The following is a 26,123-nucleotide window of genomic DNA, read 5'->3' as shown; positions in this document are numbered from 1 at the left end:
TCCTGGGTTATACAACAGCTCAAGCCAGCCCAGACAGCACAGTGATGTCTTCTAAGGTCCAAGGGCTTGAACATACTCAGTAGTGGAGTGTTTGCCTAATGTATGTAAAAGCCCAGAATTTGATACCCAGGGCTGCAAAAATAAAATAAAATATATGCCACATACAAATACGTTAATACATACATATACACATAAAAATACATGTACATGAACAGAGAAAACTCTTAAAGAAAATAAAGTATTAGTGATGGGTACTTATTACTGAAATTTAGATTTTTTTATATGATTCTTTGTGTAATTTATATTCTCTTTTAAAAAGCTGAGGAAAAAATAAGTTCTTAAAGTATTATTTGTATTTTCTGTAAATGGAGAACCAAAAATACCTACCTCGAGTATTTTATTGCTTTTTAAACCATATCTATTTAGATGTTCACTGTTTTTAAAATGGTAATATGACAAAATGCCAGGACACTTCCCACATTGTGTGTTATTGTTTCCTGCCCAGGGCAAGAATAGTTTTCCATATAGTCAAAACAATACAGCACTGAGAACTTTTATGCTTTAGTTTTACATTTCAAACCAAAGCTAAAACTCTGCCTCCCACCTCTCAGTTTTTTAACTAGGTTAAGTTTGTATAGGCATTTGTGTTTTGGGAATCATGGATTTCCACAAAGTTCTACGCATGTCTCTTGCCATTTCAGTTGTGTTTTCAACTTCCACATCTTTCTGTTTTGGTCTGTATTTTATGGAAAGTGAACACCTCTTCTAAGTGTGGCCTTTGGACATGGAGCATACGTCTGCAAAACTGACCTTTGAATCCTCCCTCTAATCCATGACACCTTTAAACTTGTGTGTCTTATTCCTCACCACGAAATAATAAATTCCTTTTTCTAAGATATTTATGATTGTGATTTATCATTAATTCCTAACCATTAACATGCATTCTTCATGTACCATTAAATTCCTTTGCATTGCTGCAGAGTTTAAGACTGAGTGCCTGTGTTGTATTATTCCTGTGGTTTAATAATCATTCCATCATTGTGACAGCATATGTTACTTGTTAATACATGTTCACAGTTAAGAGTCAGAACAAATAGAATAATTTACTTTATCATGCCCTTGATCCACTTCATCATCTTTATTATTTCCAAGACCATGGTAGGGTATTTTATGAATATTCTGGAGCTTTTATTATATTCTCTAAAGGAAGGAATAGGCAGATTTTATATATTATCTGATGAAGAGAAGTTAATTTCATTTATTTTGTTTTGTCTTCTCCAAATGCTATAGTTGGTCATCAATTGTCTTACTTTGGACCTCCTTCTTTCTCTCTCTCTGAAAAGATGTGGAGAGAAAAAAGGAATGTTATGAGGCCTTCTGAGTCTACCTATACAAAGAGATGAGGGAGGGAGGGATATTGTCTTAGTCACTCCTCTCTTGCTGTGAAGAGATACCATGATGAAGGAAACTCTTATAAAAGAAAACATTTAATTGGAGACTTGCTTACAGTTTTCTAAGGGTAGTCTATGATCATTATGGTGGGGATCATGGTGGTAAGCATGGTGCTGAAGCAATAGCTAAGAGCTACATTCAGATCCATAGGCAGAAAGAGGGAGAACTCAGCCTGATGTGGGCTTTTGAACCCTCAAGGCCCACCTAAGTGACACACTTCTTCCATCAAGGCCACACCAACTCCCATGAGGTCACACCTCCTCATCTTTGTAATCCTTCTCAAATAGTGCCACTTCCTGACAAGATTATGGGGGTCATTTTTATGCAAACTACCACAGATATTTTGGATTTAGAGGATTATCAAATAAATGATAATTGTGGTGAATAATATTAAACTATTAAGTAATTTTCATCAACTTACATGCTTAGCTAGGTGTTTGAAATGGGTTCCATTGACAGTAGCAGTAACATTGAAGATATAAATTGTCACACTGGTTTGGAAATATCCTTGCTGACAGGAGGACCTACAAGAACATCAGTTTTCAACCTGTGGGTTATGACTCCTTTGAAGTCTAAGGCTTCTTTCCCAGGGATCACCTATGACAATCAGAAAACACAAATACTTATATATGATTCATAACAACAGCAAAATTAGAGTTATGAAGTAACAATGAAAATAATTTTATGATTCTACAAGATGAGGAACTGTATAAAAGGATCATATCATTAGAAAGATTGAGAATCACTGTACTAGAAAAAGCCATGGATTTTTAAAATGCATTTAATAATGGATCTTAATTTTCAATATGAAAGAAGACAAAGACTTTATTCAAGTTAAAAAATGACTAATGGATTTCCTAGTAAATAGAACAAAAAGAGAATGGCAGACCTTACTTGTTGAGGTTTCAGTTTGTTCAATTTTATCTTCCTATATCTCTTAGTGTCTTAATGTAAATATACTGCTTTGGTCAATTTCCTGAGACTGTTGTGAGGACTTAAAAAAACATAACCTGTATAAATCACATAGAATATTGTTTCCCAAATAGTGGACAATTCTAAAAGCTAGAAGTGTAAAAATGTTTTTTGGCTAGCTTGAAAATGATCAGAAACTGATAAAATCTTACTCTCAGAAGTCTGAAAACAAAAGGGAAACTAAGTGGGAATTTCACAGCAAAAAGGATGTACTTGCCAGTGAAAGAAAGATATAGTCACATCAGCAGCCAATCAATCTGCGGTATGGTGGCCTTGACAGTAATGACCACAGAGAGGCTAGTGAAAGAAGTGGCAAGTTGGAAGCCTCTTGTGACCCTGAAAAGCAAGGCAGAAATTGGCTTTAGGGAAACAGCCGAAGTACTTAGTGAAAGTTGATGCCTCTCCAGCGTGAGCGAGCGTGTGGGAAACTGAGGGCCAGGCACCACAGCAGTAGGTGATGTGCATCCTCGTTTTTTTGGATTTGCAATTGTTCTAGTATAATGATCTTATTAGAAACACAAGATTATTTTCCCACTCCTTAGAGGGAATAAAACAGATGGAATTTATAGTTGGTGTTTGAGAAACTGTGGCTAAGGTTTTGGAAGGAAGGTAAGGGGCTCTGTTTCTGTCATGCTTTTACAAAAGTAGACACTATTCCTCTGCATTTCCAGGCCTGGTTAAGGCCTGACTGCTAACATTCATAGCCTTACAGAAGGCAATCTGCAGCCTGGGCTCCGGAGGTCTGGCTATCAGGGGGAAACCTTCTTCATGCAGACCAGGATTCTCTAGAGAGCCAAGAAGAGTCCAAGGGAGTTTCAGAGTGACTCCAAACAAACCTCACATTTCCAGAATGATATTAAGCAGGTGAACTTTAGCAGTCTGGTGTGTCCACACTTCAATCAAATCACTGCATGTTACTGATTTGTTTCTGCCCCTTGGAGCATTTTCAAAGCAGAAAATGTGAAGTGTGCATGTTGTTTGGAACTGCAAAACCCAAGATATCCTCCCACATCAATATCTGTCCTTTACCATCCCAGGAAACAGTCTATAATTTGTTCTCGCTTTTGGTCATGTTCTTCAAGCTACCTGGAATAGATACCACACACATCATATTTTCCTGCCCAAGCTTAAACTCCAGATTGCACCCTGAGAAAATAGTCACCCTGTTTACTAAGGAGATATAAGTGTATATATAATAGATAACATTAATATGCTGCTTATTTTCAAAGGATAAAAGAGAATTTTGAAAGTTTTCACATTCTTCATCTGTCCCCCTCTCCTCCAAATTCAATCATCCTGAGCTCTGTAGCAAATCACATGCTGTGGCTGGAAAATCCAGAAGATCACATAGACCTCCTCCCCACTTCCTTACCCCAAGTCATCCTATTATCTCACACCACTACATCATCAGGCACCCTCTGTGATCCAACTAGCTATGCTGGCCAGAGAATCAGGTAGGCTGATCACAGATATTCAAGTCTCTCTTCTCTCCTCCAAATCCAATGCCCCAGTCTCACTCCCTACTCCAAGCTCTCTATCAGACCACCTGCGGAGGCCTCCTCTTCTTCCCCAACCCCATCTCCCCACGGATCTTCCTCTCATTTTCTTTTAAGACAGACTGATAAACATTTGAAAAGATATGTGTTTGAACTGCTATAAAATTATAATCTTTACAAGTATGGAAATATCAAATTAACCCAATAATACATAAAAATTGTCTTCATGTGTTAGTCAGATTTTTTTTTAAGATTTTTAAAATATTTTTGTTTTAAATATGTGAGTGTTTTGCCTGTCTGCATATATGGATGGGCATCATGTACCGTGGTATCTGCACATATCAGAAGAGAGCATCAGAACTTCAGTAACAGATGGTTGTGTGTCTGCCATGAGAGTGCTTGGAACTGAGCCCTGGTATTAAGAAAAAACAGATTTTTTTTTTCTTACTGTTTTCAACCTTACTGTTGAACTATATCTCCAGTCATATAAAATAATTAAAATGTAAAGATTCATATCATGTATGTATTCATTTGCAGGTTGGATGTGATCCCATTATTTCTTTTGATTTCATAACATTTTCTTGTTTTTTAATATAATAAGTGTGTCAGAATAAAGAAACAAAACCAATACAGCTATTTGTGTAACTATTACTTACCTATTCAACTTTTTAACTGTCTACTTGTGTGCTTTTCTTAGACGTCTACTAGTTTAACAGCTCCAAGTTTCATATGTTTATAACAATAAAGTTTTATTTCCTGCCTATATTTCATAATTGAACAAAAGGACAAAATTGTGTCAATCTACCTTTATTGTAGTGCTTGATTACACAGTAACTTTGTGCGGTTTTCATGAAAGATTGGTTCTTGTACTTTACCAACCACATTAGTTTAAAGGGAAAATCTCTTCATGTTATAATCACGCAGAAAAAATTTACTTCTTTTTTTTATATCAAGATAGTAGTAAACCAGTCATCCCATTAAATCACTAGAGAAACATATACCTAAGATTTTCTCTACTGAGAATACAAATCAAGAATTATAATCATAGTAATATTTTCATAAGATTATATCAACACAGTAAATATTAATGTGATTATATTAATACTAATAGGCTGATGTAATCTGTACATTTAATGTTTGCAACAGTCAGAACATTATTCATATTAAATATAAATAATGTTCACATTTGTTAGTCTTAACTTTTCAAGAAACCTAAAGTCATTATGTTTTATAATGTTTAATTTGCTTTGAAAAACAGCAAAAGAAAAAGAAAAAAATGGAAAGGAGGAAAGAAGGATGTGAATGAGAGAGGGTAAACATAAGTGGACCTAAAGGATAGTGATCCAAGCTAAGGCTGGCTGGATCTATGGGATCATTTGACCTAGAAGGGAGGATGCTTGATCCCTCATGAGAGATGAGAAACCTGTAATGGGATGAAATAGGGACCTGGATTTCAGCCTTGGCCAGATGAATTTCAAATTTCATGCATGTCATATACGTCATTTATACTAGCACTTTTTAATTTCATGGAGCTAATCGATTGAATTAAACTACACTTCTTAGTAAATTCCAGACCCTCCTTGTGGGATTCATGATACCCTATCTCAAAAAAAAGCCTAAAAAATATATTAGACACATTTATGGTATACTGGAATCCCAACTGAAAGTTCAGGTTGATATGAGAGAAAATATTGATACCCCCACTGTACTGTAGGACAGAAAATGAAGCATTAAGAACTGGCACAGGAATTCTTGCAAATTTACTTCAAAAAATGTGTTTTTTTAGTGTTCTGAATTTTTATGAAAAATCTTGTACTGTCTTAAGCAAAAAAAAAAGGAAACAATTTTTCTAATACATTGAGCTATAATTAGGTGTCATTTTTTTTAATTGTTTAAATAAATAGATTTTTTATTATCAATGTGCTGTTATCATAGTATCACAATTAGTAATGCCATATTGCCCTAGGACTGTTGCTGGGTAGGTCATGGATTTTATCCTATGAAAAATGTAGGTTTTTTTTTATTTAAGAAATGTTTTTATTCATTTTACATACTAACTACAGATCCTCCTCTCATCCCTCCTCCTGCTCCCTGCCAGCTTTCCCACTCCAGCCCCTCCTCCAAAAGGGTAAGGGCTCCCATGGGGAGTCAGCAAAGCCTGATACATTCAGTCGAGGAAGGACCAAGCTCCTCCAGGGTTATTGTTTTTAAAGTATCATTAAATAACCTCATGATGTTCCTGCCACTTACTCCTTGTGCTTGGTTGGAAAATTTATTTGACTATGCACTGTCTCATTTCAAATGGTGGGTAGGTTCCTACTCCTAGAGATAATATGGAAGCTGGACACAAGCACATTGCTATAGGGTCCGCCTATGATGCGTGTGATGCTTTGAAACACCTGGTCTCAAACAATCCTTCTGGCTTACACTAACTTAAATGGCTGTAACCACAAATATACTAATGTGTCCGACTATAGAGTAGCACTCGAGGACAGGGTATGAAGTTCAGAAAATGATAATCACAACTGAGGCAAAATTTCAAATTAAAGAGAAGGGAACTTTTATAATATAACATTAAAGAATTCTTATGAATACATGAGATAATTTTACCTGTAAAGGCCATGAAATATTGACAGATGGAAAGGGCTTTGACAGAAATTAAATTGAATAAACATCTATCTAAAACTGCAGGAAATGATTTTGCATTATGAAGTACTACAATCTTCAACATAAAGTTAGAAAAAATGTTAGGAATTCCACAGAAAATTGATAGAAAGTGGAGCATTATTTGCTAATGTTGGGTTCCTAAGGTTCAGAGCCAGATTTATTTAGAGAATTAATAAGTATTTTTCAAATTACATAATTTGTATAAATTTTACTATATGAAAATATTGTTGCACAAATCTGATGATGTGTGGTAGGTAGTCATGTTTCTAATTTTATTGAATGAGATTTAGAAGCACTGAGACCCACATGACACATGTAGAATTTCTTGATTGCTTCATTAATTCCTAAATAGAGAAACATAGGTTATATTAAGATATTTTTTTTTCCTTTCTGAGTATGTCTATCATCATACTTAAAGGAAAATTTCACACATTCAATGATGAGAAATATAGTTTCAATTGCTTTAAGGTTCACCTTTGAATTTCACTGTGGCCAGAATAATCCCATGACCTTTAAATTTGATGAAAATAAAAAAAGCATTTCTTAATCTAGTTATTTTGTTTTGAAGTTCTCCCAAAGTAGATGACTCTAGACTATATTTCTGCAAAATGACAGGAACAGATCATATGAATTTATTACTGTTATTATGAAGATCATACCTGAAAACTTGAATATATACTCAGTAGTACAGTACTAACCTTAATTCTCTTTACAAAGAATCTCTCTACTAGTTTGTAATTATGACTATTTTAACAATTTAAGTGTAGGTGATTTTTTTATTAAATATTAACTTCTATTTTGAAGACATCTCATTCCATATATACAAGTTCGCTTTGACAGTCTAGCAGTGTTGGCTATGTATGACATCTGAGCAACATTGCCTTTACTAAGGATGACACCCTCTACTGCAGGGATATAATTGAAAAAAAAATAACTATACAATATTTATATAAATTATGATGTCATGTTAAGCTAAATAAATATATTTTATATGGTAAAATCTAGATGAGAATTAATTTTTAAAACTGATTGAATAAACTCATTTTGTTTTTTTGTAGATACTATGTAAAGGACAGATATTCACCTAGATAACTTTTGATCAGTCATGTTGGGCTTGTATATTATTGTTCTGAGCCTAACAATAAAAAATGATTAAGTTTCAGGAAAAGTTTAGTTTGATAATTATTCTAATTTAGGAGATTTTAGAAATTTCACAAAGAGCACTCTGTGCTTATGGTTTATAAAAGTGGAAGAGTAAGGTTAAGAAATCAATGCACCACTAAATAAATCTTGTAACTCTCAAAAGTTGAAGTTCTGTGTAAGAAGTGATGTCAAAGGAAGTTAAGCACACAGCTACACAAATGATGAGAATGAGGATGCTGATGGAAAGATAGATGTGTGTACATTATTATTTGGCTACATAATGAAGAATCCACCTATCTCTCCTGTCTCCAACCCAACTGTATTTAATTAAAATTTGTGTGGTTTTCATCAATAATTCAGAGTGGTATAATGTTAATATGAAATCTATCCTCTATGCTTCATGCTTATGTGCTCTGGGAAATAGCCGTAGGTAGTTCTTCAATGAATGATATGCAGGTGTGTGTGGTGGTGAGTCTCACTTGCAGATATTTATTCTCAGATGAACAGAGGTAGCAGTGAAATGCAGTAGTATAGATTCAAAGATGGCTGAAGCTTAGATGAGGAAATTTGCTTGATGAATAAAGAAAGTGGGAAAGAGATGCCAGAGAAATTATAGTCAGTATGATTATGCAAATAATTCAGTGAGGAATTGGACAGGAAATTTTGATGATCTGCACATTTCTTTTCTTCAGTGCTGAGCCATTAATGGCCTTGATCATTGCATTCTACTTAGATATGAAGATTTATTAAATTCTATAAAGATGGTTTTAAAATGCTTGGTTTTAAATCACCCAGTGGAAGAGAAACTTCTGGAGCAGCAAATGTCTTAGGTTGTAATTTTATAAGGTAGGCAACAAGAATAATGATTTCTATTTGATTTAATATCTCAAAGAGATTATTTTCAAGTCTGGAACAAAGGAGACAGTGAAACATATCCTATTTTATCTTTGGCTGTAAAACATTACTTTATAAGAAATATAGGGGGAAATTGCAAGGTTGGCATCACTGGTTAAGATGTATTACTGTTAAAAAATAATTATTTTTAATATAATCTCTGAGAGTCATCCCTACATAAAATAAGTAAAATATCCTCTGTAGATTTGGAACTTAAATGTATTCCAGCATTTAAAAGTAAGAAATTTAAAGAACATGAGCATGTGACTTCCTTACCTGAAGTAAGTACTAGGCTTCAAGTCATAGATAAATTGGAAAATTAGACCGTACTGTAAACAAATGTCACCTGTCCTACTTAAAGAGCTGAAAGACTTTCATAAGTGCCCTCTGTTCTTATTTCCATCTTCTGTTTCACAGTCTCTGCTAGCTTTAGGCTATAAAACATGTTTTCCTAACACCATAAAATATATAAGATACATTGTGTTCTTGTCAGAACACGATCTGCTCAATTAGCATTTGATCCACCATTTTCCAGGTAATTTCACTTTGTCATTTCAGTCATTTCAGTATAATGATGACCTCAGAGATCTTTATCTCTAGAGCAGTGGTTCTCAACCATCCTAATGATTCGACCCTTTAATACAGTTCTAATGTTGTGGTGACCCCCAACCATAAAATAATTTTTGTTTCTATTGCATAACTGTAATCTTGCTATTGTTATAAATTATAGTGTAAATGTTTGATATGTGACCCCTGTGAAAGGGTTGCTCAACCTCTAAAGGGGTCATGACCCATAGGTTGAGAACTGCTCCTCTAGAAGAACCATAAAATATGGCAAATATTATTTTCATATTTTAAGGTAAACCCCACTCTACTTTTTAAAATAAGGTGATGTAAAGAGTAAATCTCAGTAGTTTGAAAAACAACTCAATATAGCTGCACACATTTATGTGTGTATGTCAGCTTTATAACAAAGTGTGTAACTAGTACAAATTTGGCACTGAGGCATATAAAACATTCTCCGTGGTCAATTAGGACAATTTGAAAGATGTAAAGTTACATAAAATGAAAAGTTTTGCAACAATTATACTTTGCTTCAAGAATATATTCGCAAAATGTCACCAAGCATCTTTTTTTTTGAGTTATCTGTGGACTGTGTTGATAATTAGAACCTGGGAATAGTTGTAAGAGTTTTTCTAGCTCAAACATCTGTAAAAGCATAAATGAGAAACAACCAAATGTTCTACAAACCTGAGCATTTCATTCATTGTCCATTTTATCTTAATTTTGTATGCCTTTTGCATTACACTGATTCAATCTCACAGTAAGATCTGTAGACCTGGATTTTAATTTATCTGCTTCAATTATTTACGTATAATATAGTCCTATCATAAATGCTATGTGTAGAAAAATTAACTTCATATAAGCCTTCTATGAGGTAACAACACAAAGCCTAGTAATTGCTTGAATCATAACATAAATAATGATATTAATTTTCATTTGAACCATGTTTCATGCTCATAATTTAATGTTATCATTATTAATCAAATAACTATATACTTCAAAGAAAGCCATTATACTGGTGATCCTGTGCTTTGTTTGAAACCACTTTTAGTTCATGGTTTGAATTCATTGGTATGATGATTTTATGGAATGTAACCAAGTTTTATGAGAGCCAATACTTTTTTTATAGATATCAAAAGTAATGCACAGGATGTGATAGAAGGCTAATTTGGAAAATAACATTATTCATATGAGTTAATTGTGACAAAAATTGTGTATTGCAGATATGTAGTGCACATTCCATTGAGAGAGATCTAATTCACTTGGAATGGTTATGAAAGCTGTTCTCTCATATTGTGAAACTATTCTGATATGGTGATATTTGAAAGTCATATTATGTAAGAAGTGAGGCCAAAGATATTGTTTCTGTTTGGCTTGATGCTGACAGATTAACAGAGGCATTTCTGTTAGCCAGTTAGCACACTCAGGGAAAATAACTCCCGTTCATTTTTTTGTATCACCCAATTAGATACTTCTGCTTTGTGTTAAGAATATATTTTCATCAAATCTACCCCTTTTGTTCTCCTGTAGACTTATGTCAACAGTGTTGTGCTACCAATATAGGGGAAACACCTTCTTGCTGTGAAACCTTGAGCACATTAATTTGAGCTCCTATTAATAAACATGTTATTTAACAAAGGAAAGCATTGTTTTTTCCTTTCTCTGATTACTGTAATATTTCTATATCTATAGTTATTCAAAGTCCGACACCTTGATGTCTAGTAGTTACTTACACCTTCGACTTTAAAAAAAACAGGTGAACAAACTGCAGAAACTTAATAAAAAGGTTTTGTTTAATATGCACACTCAATATTGATGGAGTAGCTGCTTGATTTATTTTCCATATTCCAACAAATGCTATTCAGTTGAAGTTACCTGTAGCGTACTGAAAATGTGAAATTAATTAGTCAGAAAGTCCTTGATCATGATGAATCTGTAATGATTGGCTCTTGTTTCAAAGAAGAAGTTTTGTTTTAAGTTTCTGCACTAGTTAACTTGTTTTATGCTATTTACTGATTCCTTGCTGTTTTTGTTGTTGTTTGGATCTTTCTAGATGCTCCACTAATTGGTCAGGCACACAATGTGAGAGGCCAGCTCCAAAGAGCAGCAAGTCTGAGCACATCAGCACAAGTAAGTGCCACAGAATAAACTTTTTGTCTAGAAACTATAGAAGCCATTTCATCTTTTAGGTAGTCATTGAGAGATATGAGACTTCAAGGGATAATAATAATAATCTCATGTAATTAGAGAATAATATTATCTTGACACCTTTGAGGTACTGTTGAAAATGAAACCTGATTGGTCCGATTATGAAGAATAAATTTTCAAACAAACTTCGTAAGGGGTTCTATCTCTTTAAATGTTAATATATATAGTAATATATGCATGTATCATCTGTTGTTTATAACACTGCCATCTCAGAGCAGACCTTCCTCAATCAACATTGTGTGTTCTTCTTTATTCTGTGATAACAAGGTGTAATTTTTTTCAAAATAAGACGTTAAAAGTGTCATTCTTCATATATATTGTCACATAATTTGACCTTGAATTAAGAGACTGGAAAGTCCATAACAGGAAACAAGTGAGAATATGCATAGAGGAGGAAAATTATATCACTGATGACAAATCTTAAATTTGGTGATTCACTTCAGGAGACATGAACAATAATCAAACTAGTTCAATACACATAAATGGCAAAGATAGCATGAAGATAGAGATTAGATGATTTTTGTATATTAGTAATTGGCTGTGATGCTTTTCATCTACTTATTTCTTACTCCTGTTCCCAAATAGTGTCTCTATTCTCCAAGCAAGAGTTTCCAAATTTCTAATACTTGTAAGTTGTAATAACTATGAGCATTTTGTAAAAATGGCATATACATCTAAAATAGTGGTTCTCTACCTTCCTAGTGCTACAACCTTTTAACATAGTTCCTCATGTTGTGATGACACATTATCCCAAAATTATTTTTGTTGTGACTTCATAACTGTAATTTTACTACTGTTATGAATTGTAATATGAAGAGTTTTAGAGATAGAGGTTTGACAGAGGGGTTGGGACCCACAGGTTGAAAACCACTGTTCACAAAGACTATCTTGATCATAAATACTGTAACCTGAATAGGTGAGGTGTGTGTTCTTTGGTCACAGAGCACTTGGATTTTCATTGTAGTGTTTTAGCTGTGAATACATAAACATAATGATAGGGAGGACTAGAGTACTAGAACTTGGGAAATGGTTTATAATAGGTTATGTGTGACAGATTTATTTAGGCTAATTTTATACACTAAAGAGAGACAGATCAAAATGAATATTTGTTATTTTTTATCAAGTTTAGAACTCAAAATAATATTATTGTAAATTTTTGAAGGTGCATTGATGTAAAAGTGATGTTGTAAACTATTAAAACACCTTACTAATCGTTAAGAACATTTAAAAATAGTAACATGCAGTTGAAATTGCCAGCTTGTAGACAACAGAACCATAAAGGCAACATTGCTATGGTGAGGTGCGTTTATCCTTCCTTCAGGAAAGTTTCTCACTGGTTTCATTTAGAGAAAGTACCGATTCTTTGACAGGAAAAGGAATTTCAAACATTAGTAAAATTATCTAAAAGAAATAATGAACCAGAGTACAATATCCATCGAATTTTCTAATTTTTTTCATAAAAGCTATACTCAGAGAAAATTTGGATCATAGAAAGTGTTTTGGAGAACGAAGTTCCAGGTATTTTCACTGTGAGTGAGACATTCAAACATTTGCATGGGCAACAGCCTCCTCTGGAAGAAAATACGTCAGATTACAGAAAACAGACCTGAAACAGGACGTGAGGTGTGAGGAGATGTTCCGAGTAGTGCTGGCCTGACTTCTGAGACATTCCCTTCTTTCTTTCACTGAAAGTCTCTATAATTAACAGAAACATCAGTGGATATTGAAAGGGCCTTTGCTATTCAATCTTTACATTATCACAAAGGGAGCTACCTTCCCCAAGCAATGATTTTATTAGAAGATGACTGAACTTGCTTCTGAGTGCTGGAGAGTACTTCTGAGAGCCTCACATTAGATACCCAGAGCAGCAGGGCAGGAAGAAACCTCAACGTGGTCTTCTTTTTGTTGTTGTTGTTGTTGTTGTTTTAATTAAAAATTTACTACACTTATCCTTGCAAGAGGAATAGAAAAAAAAAAAAAACGTAAGAAGAAATGGCTAGTTTACAGTTCAAATTCTTACTTCATGGATGTAAATGCCCAGGTTGCTGCAAGATTACCATGGTTTTTCAGCCATACTCATACAGTGATTTTGTAGGTTGTTCAACAATGTTGTTCCAGCCCACAGGATGAAAGCCATGCTCAGAGAACAGTGTTCATTTAGAAGAAAGTAACATTAAAGATCTATGTAACTTCCTAAATTTGTGTTTTCTCACAGAAAGCCATATCAAGTTCAATTATTCTACCAAGGCAATGTAATTATATTTGATATGATAAAATATACAACAATGATTTCTTATTTTGGGTGTCAATTATTCAACACTTTTTTCTTTTTCTTTTTTTGTTTTTGTTTTTGTTTTTCAAGACAGGGTTTCTCTGTGTAGCTTTGAAGCCTGTCCTGGAACTCACTCTCTAGCCCAGGCTGGCCTTGAACTCACAGAAATCGGCCTGCCTCTGACTCCTGAGTGCTGGGATTAAAGGCATGTGCTACCACTACTTGGCTAATCATTCAATACTTTTAACTATAGGCGGCTTCTAACTAAAGACTGCTTATTGTTAGATGTTTCCAAGTAAAAAAACAACAACCCAAAATGTAAAAAATAATCAAAACAAACAACAAAACAAAAAGTTTGTGTCAGTTGTTCTGAAGAGGGAAACTACAGCTTGCTGAAGTAGGGGTGTTGTTCTTATTATCTCAGAGAAAATCCCATGATTTTCAATGTTTGTTGAGTACTCCTCAAACATAAGCAGGAGTCATTTGTCCATGAAAAATATTGTGATTGTATGTTATACTTCCAAATAAAATAGTGAATAAGCAAAGTGTATTAGCTGCTTACCTGTTGCTGTGATAAAACACAATGACCAAAGTCACGGAAGAAACTATTTATTTGAACTGTGGATACAGAGGGTTGAAGTCCATGATGATAGAGTGGAAGAAGCCAGTGGTAGGCATGGTGGCTGGAGCAGGAAGCTGAGGCCTCACATCTTGAACTGAAAACATGGAACATAGAGGGAACGTGGAATTATGTGTGGCTTTGAAACCTCAAAGCCATTCTTGTGACATACTTCCTCTAGCAAGAGCACACATACTAAACCTACCCAAAGTGCCACCAAATGGAGATCAAGTGTTCAAACATCTGAGCCACATTGGGGCCTTTCTCATTCAAATCACTACATGTAGCTGCGTAAACATTGCCCTGGTTAGGAGAGTGCTGCCTTCCTTTGACATCTCTTGCCTCTCTGCATGAAGATTTGCTCCCTAATTCATGCATAACCTTCATATTCTTCTCCAAGTAACACTACAGGTATCTTCTGGGTCTTGGTGCTTCAAATGCTGAAAAAACAGCTTGAGTAACTGTGCAGAACTGTTATTCTAGTACTTTGTGCTCAGATTCTACTTGAAAAGCTACTCTGTCTTGTCTGAATAGAGATGTCATTTCATATTCCTATGTTAAATTCACATAAAATTTTCAAGAGTGATGCTCAAATTTTGAATTGTGCTATTTGTAGTGTGTGCTAAAATTAAGATAAAATATACTCAGCATTTTTGTGAGGGCAATATTGGAAAGGTCTTGCCTTTACTGTAGCAAGAGGTATATCACTTCAACTCTTTCCTGAATCATCCTTACTTATTTTATGTCATCTGTTATATTTTTACACAAAAAAACTGATTACATGATACCAAGACTGTGAAATATGCAAATATGGAAATATTACTGATATGATGACATCTCCCTTCCAATTCTCCCAAAGCCACAATTAAAAAAAAAAACTGAACTAAGTCTCCAACACTGTAGTACACCCTGGAACTAGGGCAAAGAGTAAGATGGGTGGTTCTGTGTGAATAAAGAAGCCCAAGCTCTATTAGGATACAGAAGACTTAAAACAACGTGTGAGCACATGAGTGTATAAACAATTAAGAAATCTGGTTATTTATCTGTGAAAAGGGGGCCAAACTAGAACCTGTCAGAGTTTGACTGAGGTTACAGAGGGTTTTGATTTGGAAATATTAAAAGGAGCAGAGGTTCAGAAGCATGAGGTACAACAGCTCTGGGAGTAGAAAGATGTCCAAAGGAAGGAAAGTCACTGATTCCAGGAGCTAGAGAACAAGGAGAGGGGACAGAGTGGAACTGGCCCGTGATGAATGGCACCTTCTTGCAGCCAATTCGTAGTTAGCTTGGCTCAGCTGGAATGTAGTATTTAATACTTTCTTTATAGTTTTCACAGCAATTCACAATATCTTTTGAGAATGCATTCTAATCCTTTTATATAAAGACATTTTCTCTCTATGACCATGTACTAAAATGTAGACTATCCTCTAACATGCCAAAACTTGCCTAATTTATGCTCACATTTTATTTATTACTATAACTTCAGCAATAAGAAATATGCTATTTTCTTAGGCATGGCAATGTGCATCTGTAATTCCAGAAGCTGGATGCAGAGGAAGGAGAATTGCTAGAGGATTGAAAACCACCTGGGCTAGATAGTATATTTGAGGCCAGCTAAAAGTGCATAGTGAGATAATTTTGCAATTATAAGCAGATAAATAATCCCTTCCCTTTATCGTCATGATTCTAAGGAGTTTCACATCAGTTCTCCTCTCTTGAGGCAACTCAGACTTCCTTTTGTGACACTTCTGCTTTCATTCACTGTGGATAACTCACCATCTGCTCCTTTTCACTGGGTGTGTTCTTTCCTATGGCTATGGCTATATGTACTGCCCTTTTCTCTCAATTTAGCATCCTTGGCAAGCCCTGTTTTGCTGACCTCAGTTGTCAATCCTGTGCTAGTTATATGAAACTCCTAGCATCTTCCTACCTTCTCGTGAGTGTGAGACTTACAGCCTATACTCCTCGAGAATCTCAAGCTCAGTATATACCCAGATTTTCCTTGCATTTCGCCACCAAAACAACTGACATTTTAGAAGGCTGCAAAATTGACCTAGGCACCTGAACAGCACAAGTTATATATGAACTTTGCTTTCTACCTCTTAAATTAAACCAAACAATGCAATCATAATGTATTTCTTTCTAGTTTTTCAGCATTGTTTCTTTTTCTTCAGTAGTATAAATTACCAGCTCATTTATATGTCTTACACATACCTTCCTAATATCCCCTCTATTTTCTTGTATGTCACACGTCCTCCTAACTATCCATTCATCACCCCAACCCGGTGGTTAGTTAGTGCTTCATTTTAATCCCCTGGGTTTTTATACTCTCTTAGGGCCTGAAGAGTACACATTCTTCAGTTGTCAGTGGATAATTCTTATAAGGCTCAGACTAGCTGGATATTCATCCTTTATATCCCCAGGACATTATCTACCTTTTTATAAGGTAGTATTTAAGATGCCATGCTTTTTGTTGTTACAGTAGTAGCTGTTGTTGTTTTGAGACAGGATCTCTATGTATCCCTGGCTGTTCTGGAACTTGCCATGTAAAGCAGGCTGGCCTCAAAATCATAGAGGTCTACCTGTCTTTTCCTCCCAAATGCTGTGCTTGGATTGAAAGCATTCACCACTATGCCCACAAGATGCCATGTTTAATGAAGCTGTTTGTTTCATTATCTAATATATGTCAAGTGTCATGAGAGGAAGTGTATACATATTCATAGAGCAAAGTTAAAGTTCATGTTAAGATGTATTTGTTAAATGAGAACTCAACATATGGGCCTCAGGTCATCTTAACAACTGTACTATTCGCAGAGAAAAGAGAAGTAAAAATTTTGCCCTCAAAGGGCAAATATATTGTAAAATATAGGCACACAGGGTGTTGTAATGCAATCATTTCTTAAGCATGTATAAAACTCTCTCTACCTTATCAGGATAGTGATAGCTACACCAATATGAGATGACCAAAGATAACATGTACGTTATAACTGAATAACCTGAAACAATTTGTCCAAGTCAACATTGCTAGTATGATTGGAAAAGAAGCAGCTTGTCACAGTGTGGCTTCGGGAGAGATTCAGGGCTGCCTCTTCCAGGGAAGACTAAGTATCCAGAGCTACATTACAAAGAAAATCTTGTTTTGTTCCTTATGACATTACTGAGCTAGTGCCCTATGCTCGCTCACCCTTCCCATTACTTTACAACTCGCTTTTCGTGTTCTTTTCATAGGTTGGATTCTTACATGCTAGAAATATGTTTACTGATTAGCACACTATATTGAAACTTATTTTTTATTGTAAATAGATCTTTTATTACAATATATTCTGATGTTCTCCTTCACCAAATCTACCCAGTTCCTCCCCATTTTTCTACCCACCCAAATCCACAGCACTTCTTTCTCATTAGGATGAAAACAGGAATCTAAAAATAAAAACAATAAGTAATAAATAATAATAAAAATAAACTTAGGTAAGATAACAAACAAGCCAAAGAAAGAGCTCTTGATTAACTATATATTTTAAAATTCTAAAACATTTATAATATTGGTTGTTTCTAATAATGTTTTATGAAAATAAAAACAAAATGCTGTCTATATTATTTATTATTCACATTAAACATTATTGCAGTTACCTTGATTGGTTGCATAAACATTCCAGATGTCTGGGCTCTTAAACAGAGCTCTGTAATGTATAGGGATTGCAGTTACCATCTGTGGTGCGGAAATTAAAAGAAAAAGAGATGCTTAGTTTTCTTGCATGCATAATTAATATTTTAACTTATGGAATGGCAGAAACTAGGTAGAACAGGTAAATGTTTAAATTTATAAATAATTTACATTTTCAATGAGAAGGAAGAAATGCTGCTTACTTTGAATCTAGTGTTGGTTGGCTTTACACCTTTACTGATGTTCTAAGCATTTATAGAAAAAGAATGTATAATGAAGTGAAGATATCTGTCAAGTTAATATCAACCAGTTGAGACCATATATTAATAGGAATCAAGCTTGTTTCTTCATACTTAAAGTTTATAAACTGTTAATTACATCAAAGCTGCCTGGTATTCTGTCTTCATTAATGGCTGAGAAATTATATATAATATATCCATAATGTCCACCTCCTCTGAAACAAAGGTAAAATGTAATATTGAACTCACCAAGTTGTATAGCCAAGATTCATGAAAGAACAAAATGCGTTTTATGTTTTAAGTGAATAACAATGAAAGTCATGTGTAGAGATATATCTGTCAATACATATTTCTCCAGGTTATAAGCTGGGTGGGACGCTGACATGCATGATTTTTTTTAATGAACATCTTAAGATATTTTGGTAATTGATCTCCAACAATCTTTCTTTTGTATCCTCAATAAGTAACTATGAAACCTCAGTCACTTTGATACGTGCTTGCACATTGTGCATAATGTGATGATTAACTTCAACTTCATCAGTATTTTATATGCACATGCATATACACAGGAAATTTTCTATATTTTAATAAGCTTTGATATTCTATGCATAAATTTTTGTGATATTTAAATTTTAGTTAAAAGTTGAATTGTATCTGGGTCACTTGTCAGGTAAGCTATTTTGTTGAATGTCTACAGAAAGCCTAGTTTCATGTGTGTTGGCTGTTAGCCTTGGAAAAAAATTAGTATTGGCTGCCTAGGAATGCTACATAACATCCCTGCTGTAAAATGGCATTTGCATCCAGCTTCTTCCTGCCATTCATGGTGTATAATCTTAGCATACCATCCTAGAGTTACAGTACCAGCACAGTGTAGTGATTCTAGAAGTATCTGTGTCTAATAGAAATCACTGCTGCACCACACTTCCTATGAAAGAAAAACAATGTTTCTCGGATTTCTCTTTCCTGTGATCAGATGTAGAAAAATTAGAAATAACATTTACAGAAGAATGTTAAAATTATAAACCCTAAGGTCATTTTCATGAACATAAAAACAGAAAGTAAACATTTTTCAACATAAATTGAAGCTCCAAAAATATTTTCCTGACATTATTCTGCATTTGAGATTGGAGAAAGACATTTGCTTATTTATTTATTTGATAAACAAACTAACAGCTGTCTGATTCTTCTTAAATTTTTTAGAATGTATTCATCTTGTTTTATGTGTATAACTGTTTGTCTACATGTATGTACCGTTGGGTGTACCTGAATGTTGAGTTCAGGAAAGGGTGTCAGAATAATCCCTAAATTATTTTTGTTACTCATTTAACAGTAAGAGCATAAGTCAGAGTTCAGGTAACCTACTCAACGTCTCTTTCCAAAGTAGTTCATGAAACTGATGCTTATGTCTATGCCTAATCAAATCAAACTATTATATCTGTTGCAGTTTCCCATGTTGCCATTTGACTGGCCACAGACACTATGGCTAATTTTAATTGTACTTTACAGAACAATAACTTAGTTTGCGGGAATGTAGTCCATGAAATTTAAAGCAAATATATTCAGACATCATTGACTTACAATGTGTACTTTCATCATTTCCTGCTCATAAATATGATGCTTATCAGTAATTCAGAATCAAAGTTATTAACTCTAAATATATGGTCTTTAAATGCAATATGTAAACAAAAGATATCTAACCAAGCATCTCAACAGGCTCTTTGGTAGGGAGTTTTTGTTAAAATAGTTATGACCTCAGAATACAAACATCTGTTCCATGCTTTATTTTTATTCATATTTACGGTGAAATTATTTAGTGTGACAGTTTAGTTATACCAGACTTTATATCATTTTGTTTATTTGTTCTTCTATGAATCAATTTATTTTCCAGGGAGCATTGCTATCATTGTGCCTCTTGTCCTCTTGGTGACCTTAGTAACCACCTTAGTGATTGGTTTAGTGCTTTGTAAGAGAAAAAGAAGGTAAGATGCCATGCTCTGGATTCATGTGCAGTGACTGAGCCATATGAAATGTTTTATTTTCCTTAGAAACAGAATTAATTATTTCAATTAAAAAACTATTTCTTAATTTGTTTACCCCTATTTCACTTAAAATTACACGAGTGTTCCTTCATATTATATGACAGAATCACTCCATGTATGTGTTATAATGAAACCAACATAGACATATCATTGACAATTTTGGTAGAACTTTACACTTCTAATGCTCTTTCCTTGAATAAACAATGACATCTGAAGATTTCCTTATCACTTTATTTTATATAATTATTGGTATCAATTATTTTCTATGCAAGTATACCATAAATTATATTTGTAATGGGTAATGTGTATTTTTTTATTTTATTTTCTCCCAAATGAAAGTGTTTCAATTTATATAACTGCATAGATGTTTAGATGTGGATTAATCTGGAACATTAGAGTTTGTGAATTAAGATTCTAGCCATTGAGTTCAAGATTATAAACCAGACATTTCACAGTTTCTTTATCATATTTTGCTAGGCTTAATTTTCATACCAAAGAAAACATTTGAAATTTAACTTACTATTGAATTGTGAATTTTCCATTAATGTAGTATGGTATTCAGAGAATTTTACTTCTAATATGTTTTCACATATTGTTCAATCATATTCATAGAAAATAAATAGTCTAGTTAAGAGTTTTCTACTCCTTTTTGATTTGATAAATCTCAACTATTAAATTTCCTCAATTGTATTTCATTCAGAATTTATCAGTTGTACCATGTCAGCAAATCAGTAAATGTTTTAATAGTACATAACTGAATTTGTGATCTCTGTACAATTGATATTTAAATTTATGTCCACATACTATAGAACAAAGACAATTAGAAGACAGCCTATCATCAATGGAGGAATAAATGTAGAAATCGGCAATCCGTCATACAATATGTACGAAGTGGATCACGACCACAGTGACGGGAGTCTTTTAGAACCAAGTTTCATGATAGATCCAGTAAAGGTAATATGTCTTGAGATCATGAACAGAGAATACTAACATTCTTGAAAAAACACTGCAGAGTTCTGAATTTAACCATGCATTTTTAATATCTAAAATTATAGTACAAGATTTTAAGGTATATTATGCTATCTAGGCTCTTCTAAGAGAAAATACTTGTTGGATGATATTCACTGGAACATAATAGTTAATACTGTGTGATTTACAAAAAAATGTGTTCACTTAGTTTATAAAGATAGAATTTTATTTAGTATAATAACTTAAATTGTGTGGGGTGCTAGCATCTGTAATATACAGCATAATGCAAAAACACTATATACTTTATTTTTCAATGTGAAAAGAGGTCATTGGTTCAATTTCAAAATGATTATTTTTTATCACAATAGAGTTTTGTTGAAAAATCATAAAAGCTGTGTAGTTACTCTTCGATCCATTATTTCTCAACTGTTCTCCAGCTACTGAGTTAATAAAGACACTTGTCCACACTGTAATTTACAGTATAATCACAATAATAATTCACTTAAGTGGTTTTCTCTTGTTTCTGTAGTCCCCTTCCAGGCAATCTACTTGTAAACCTGGGCCTGGACTTCATAAGCTGGAAATTAGTAGTCATATTCTCTATCACAAAAATCAGCAAGTACTACATGAACAAAATGTACAGATATTATAATTATTTTCATTAGGACTATTTTACTTGCTATTAATTAGCAAACTCTTACGTTAAAACTTCTCATGAAAGAAGTACTGCTAACTTTAGTGTAATGTATTGTACTTGATACTAAAAGATCATACATACTTAGCACACCTAGGAATTTATCTGTGTAAAAGAAAGCCATCTTAACACAAAGACTTCTGGCATCCTTCTAGCTGTTCTAAGGAAGAACCATGTCCATTATTAAGCACCATGAACTGATGAGAATGCACTCCTCAATTTTTCATGAAAATTTCAAAAATCTCTTTGTTATTTTGATTCCTAGCCACTCAATTAATACAATTACTTAAACTTAAAGAGAATACAGCTTGTCATACACTTACTGCATGAAAACAAAACCATATTTCAGGCCTTTTACATGTAATTTTAATGTACTCATATAATTTCACTTAGTATTCAATAAATGTGTATTTAACAATTAGCTGACTGAGTAGCTAAAATTGTATAGGACACAACTTAACAGTTTATTTCTACCTGGTTCATAAGGTTTAGAATATAACTATGAATTGTTACATGAAAAGTAACTACAGAACAACTGATTAACAGTTTCAGAAAGTCAGACCATAGCACATGATCAAGCAGACTGTTTCCCCATCATTTGATGTAAACAAATGCAAATTATATTGTACATATATTTTTGTGAAATGGTCAGTTCCATTATGTTGAATGTGAATAAGCCTCCTGTTTCTTTGATATCTTATGATCAAAAGGACTATTATCATTAGTAAAATTAATAAAACAGAACTGAGGCTGAAATAATTAGAAATATACAGAAAGGTATATTTGTAGATTTTCGCCACAATTCATTTCAACATTACTTGGATTTTCTTATTCAAAAGTGTGAATAATTAAAAAATGATTGGTTCTTCATTAAAACTCCAAGTTCTATAATTACTTTTTTTTTTAAATTTCTGATATGAGACTTTTGTGGAAAAGTATTAAAGGACCAAATTGACTTCATTCATGTTAGAGTCTTTTCCAAAGACTCTTCTCTTTGTAATACATCTTAGGTTGTTCAACATTAAAAGTTGATGCTGAAGATTTTTTTTTAAACACATACATGCTCCTTTATATTTCTATGCTTTCAAATGTTCACAAGTAATATAACTATCAAACACTATACTATGAATATGAGGATAATAATTGGATAATTCTTCCTTTAGACCCAATGAAGTATAAAGCAATTAACAGAAATGGACTCCTTTAGTCTTAAGAATAGATTTCTAAAAAGAAAATTTAAATTTATATATCAGTTGAAATTTTATTTTTTATCCTAAAAGTATAAAGTGATGGTGAATTGCTAGAGAAGATAGCTAAGTCTTCAGGAAAGACAACTTTCTGAATTTTAAATTTTCAATGTCAAAAACTTCATTGGTATTTCCAGGGATAAACAGAAGTGGACATGATTCATATAGAATGCATGTCAGGAAGCTTGACCTTACTGAGGGTCTCACCTTTGAGACAAATATCTCAAGTTCTACATGCTGACATACGCCTCCAGATTTGGCCTAGGGTTCAAGAGTGTTTTATATTAATTGTATCATTTAGTTATGTTTTGTATCAGGGAATAAATGTTCCCATGACATTAGATGAGATAAAATTTTCTGTTTGTGTACAGTCTAGGTACATAGGGGGAGGTCCCAGTGCTTTCAAGCTCCCACACACAGCACCGCCCATCTACCTAAACTCTGATTTGAAAGGACCACTAACTTCTGGGGTGAGAGAAACAGCCCTTCCTTTCCTCCTCATCCCACTACAAACCCTCTCCATTCACAGAGCCGTGCTTGACTTGGACAGAACTTGACTTTATGGTTTTCATTAACAAGAGGCTGCAAAACAGCATTAGAATCTCAGACTTTTGCAGTGTGTTCTTTGCATACAAGAACGCTTATGAAACGTGTTACCAAGTTAGGCCAGTCATTAAGTGGATAGTACTTCCTCTATGGGATTTGGAAGAACTTTAAATTGTATGGCCAGCAGATTTATGAAGAGAAATTTAAAGTGAATGAATTTAAATGAATTTGTTTTAATTATAGATAGATAGGTAGAAAGATAATAAATATGAAGCTAAGTTAAAATATACTTAAAAATGTGTCATCATATTCACAAATTAGGGGTCATCTAATTAAATCTTATTTTTTAACATTTAGTTACTGGGTTTAGAAAAAGCTTTTCTGTCCACAGTCACAAAGCTCATTTTAGGCAGAACAATAGATTGTGGAGTTCCATGTTCCCTCCACCTCTTCCTCCTGACCATCAAATCCTTTTCATTCTCATTGTCTGTCTTACAGTGTCTCCTTTGCATGTTATGAAGAGTACATATTTCTTTGCTGGAACTAAAGTTAAGATACTGCATTGAAAAAAAAAAAGAAAAACTCAAACTAAACAAAAAGACCCATAAAAATAAAAATGAAATGGCACTTTTTGTGTTAAGTTGCAATTTCTTTAATAATGAATATTGCATGTCATTTTGAACTAAAAGAGCCTGCTTATGTTAACCTTGATCTTGCTTCAAAATCAACCAGGCCTATGAAACCTCAGATGAATGTTAAGTAAAGATTATTTGGAAGACTCCAGAGTGTTTCACATAGCAAGTACATGAAGGTTGTTGGAAACAAAAATGCTATCTATATTTTAAAGACGCCTTCCTGGTGTATTTTGGGACTTTGACTTTTCTTCATTTACTTATGTTCAATTCACATCGGAAAATTAGAAGAGGAAACCAGTTAGGTGATTTTTGTATTGGCAATTTCTGTGCCATCTGTGGATTACACCAGCAGTCAGAGGCGGTGACAATGGGAGTATAAGGCCAAATGCCCTTCAAATGTGACAATTAGGTCTAACGTTTTACAGTAGAGCCATGTAGGTATAACTTTCACAAGGACATACTGGCTTTTAGTCTTATAGCAAAGCTTCTGCTTGGCTCCCAAGCTACCTTTAAAATCCAGTTATGTTTCTATATTAAAATAGACTAAAATCTATGAACATGGATTTTAAATTACATGTTATCATTAAAAATAGACATTTTACAAAATATTTGATGTGGTCCAAGAGATAGTAAAATTAGACTTATTTTCTTTCTCCTTCAGCCAACAAATTACTCCAACCCAGTGTATGCAAAATTGTATATGGATGGACAGAATTGTCGAAACTCCTTAGGAAGTGTTGATGAACGGAAAGAACTGCTCCCAAAGAAAATTGAAATTGGCATCAGAGAAACAGTGGCATAATGAAGGACACTTTTCTATGCTGTATAAATGTATAAAATATAAGGATTACTTTTGTATGTTCCAACAGTACTATACTTGTTTTAGCATCAGCATTATCCCTATATCTTTTTCCTGGTTAATTGTTTTCTGAGTTTTTTGGGTTTTTTTTTTTTTTTTGCTAATGAATATTGATTCATCATTTTTATGGTATTTTTATGAAAAATAACTGCACTACACTACAACTTACAATAATGCTGCTGATATGACACACCTTTAAATTTGTTAAAATTAAAAAAAACCAAAATATTCCTTTGTAGAGTTAATATGAACAATCTATTTTATAAGAATTTTTAGTTCTACATAATCAGCAATGTACTCTCCATTTTCTCATTCTATTGTCTGGATACTGTAATGCAATGCCATTGTATTTTCTCTTGAAAGAACAAACTCTCTTCTTTATGCCCATAAACATGGATTGAGACTTGGCTGAGGATACATAGCCCTTACAAGTTTAGCATCTCCTGTTTTAAAATTAGTCTCAGATGACAAAGGAATAGCTGGAATTTTTGAGGAAAAAAATTAAAACTTTAAAAAATACATAATATTAATAATTTGCATGAATACAAATGACTTATTTTTCAAAAATTTAGTAGACTCTATGATATACAAAACATATATCCCCTGTAACAATAGTGATATTTAGGTTGATAGAACATAGCAAACATATAACGAGAACAAGACTAATAGCACTTGCTGTGGGATAGGACCTTCTACTCCTAGGTCCTGAGGCACACAACCAGCCAAGAGCATGGACATGGGGACATGGGCACTCATGTCTTACATATTTCTTTCCCGATATGTTCATGCTGTGGATGGATATAACCCTTTAACCACGCTGAACACAAGGAAACCACATATAACCACACAAAGTGATGCCAAAATTTCAGTTTTGTGAATGCATTCTCTTTGCTAGGCCAAAGAGAATTTCCTTTGTATAAAGTAATTAGTAAATATTTTCAAGATAT

At 33.6% G+C, this 26,123-nt stretch overlaps 1 protein-coding gene across 1 annotated transcript in view; it reads left to right on the top strand.

Moving 5' to 3' along the window:
- The window catches only part of Lrp1b (LDL receptor related protein 1B), a 1,617,914-nt gene extending 1,592,795 nt beyond the window's left edge, over positions 1–25,119 (top strand). Inside the window, exons 87-91 of the mRNA XM_059258831.1 lie at positions 11,242–11,318; positions 20,076–20,166; positions 21,036–21,180; positions 23,508–23,606; positions 24,979–25,119. Of these exons, the coding sequence (XP_059114814.1) occupies positions 11,242–11,318; positions 20,076–20,166; positions 21,036–21,180; positions 23,508–23,606; positions 24,979–25,119 (553 nt within the window). The remainder of the gene's footprint in view (positions 1–11,241; positions 11,319–20,075; positions 20,167–21,035; positions 21,181–23,507; positions 23,607–24,978) is intronic.
- The last annotated feature ends 1,004 nt before the right edge of the window (positions 25,120–26,123 follow it).

This window comes from Peromyscus eremicus, chromosome 4, assembly GCF_949786415.1.
Source record: "Peromyscus eremicus chromosome 4, PerEre_H2_v1, whole genome shotgun sequence".
Lineage (NCBI taxonomy): Eukaryota > Metazoa > Chordata > Mammalia > Rodentia > Cricetidae > Peromyscus > Peromyscus eremicus.
The sequence above is the reverse complement of the archived record's forward strand: the minus strand, read 5'-3'. Positions and strand labels throughout refer to the sequence as shown.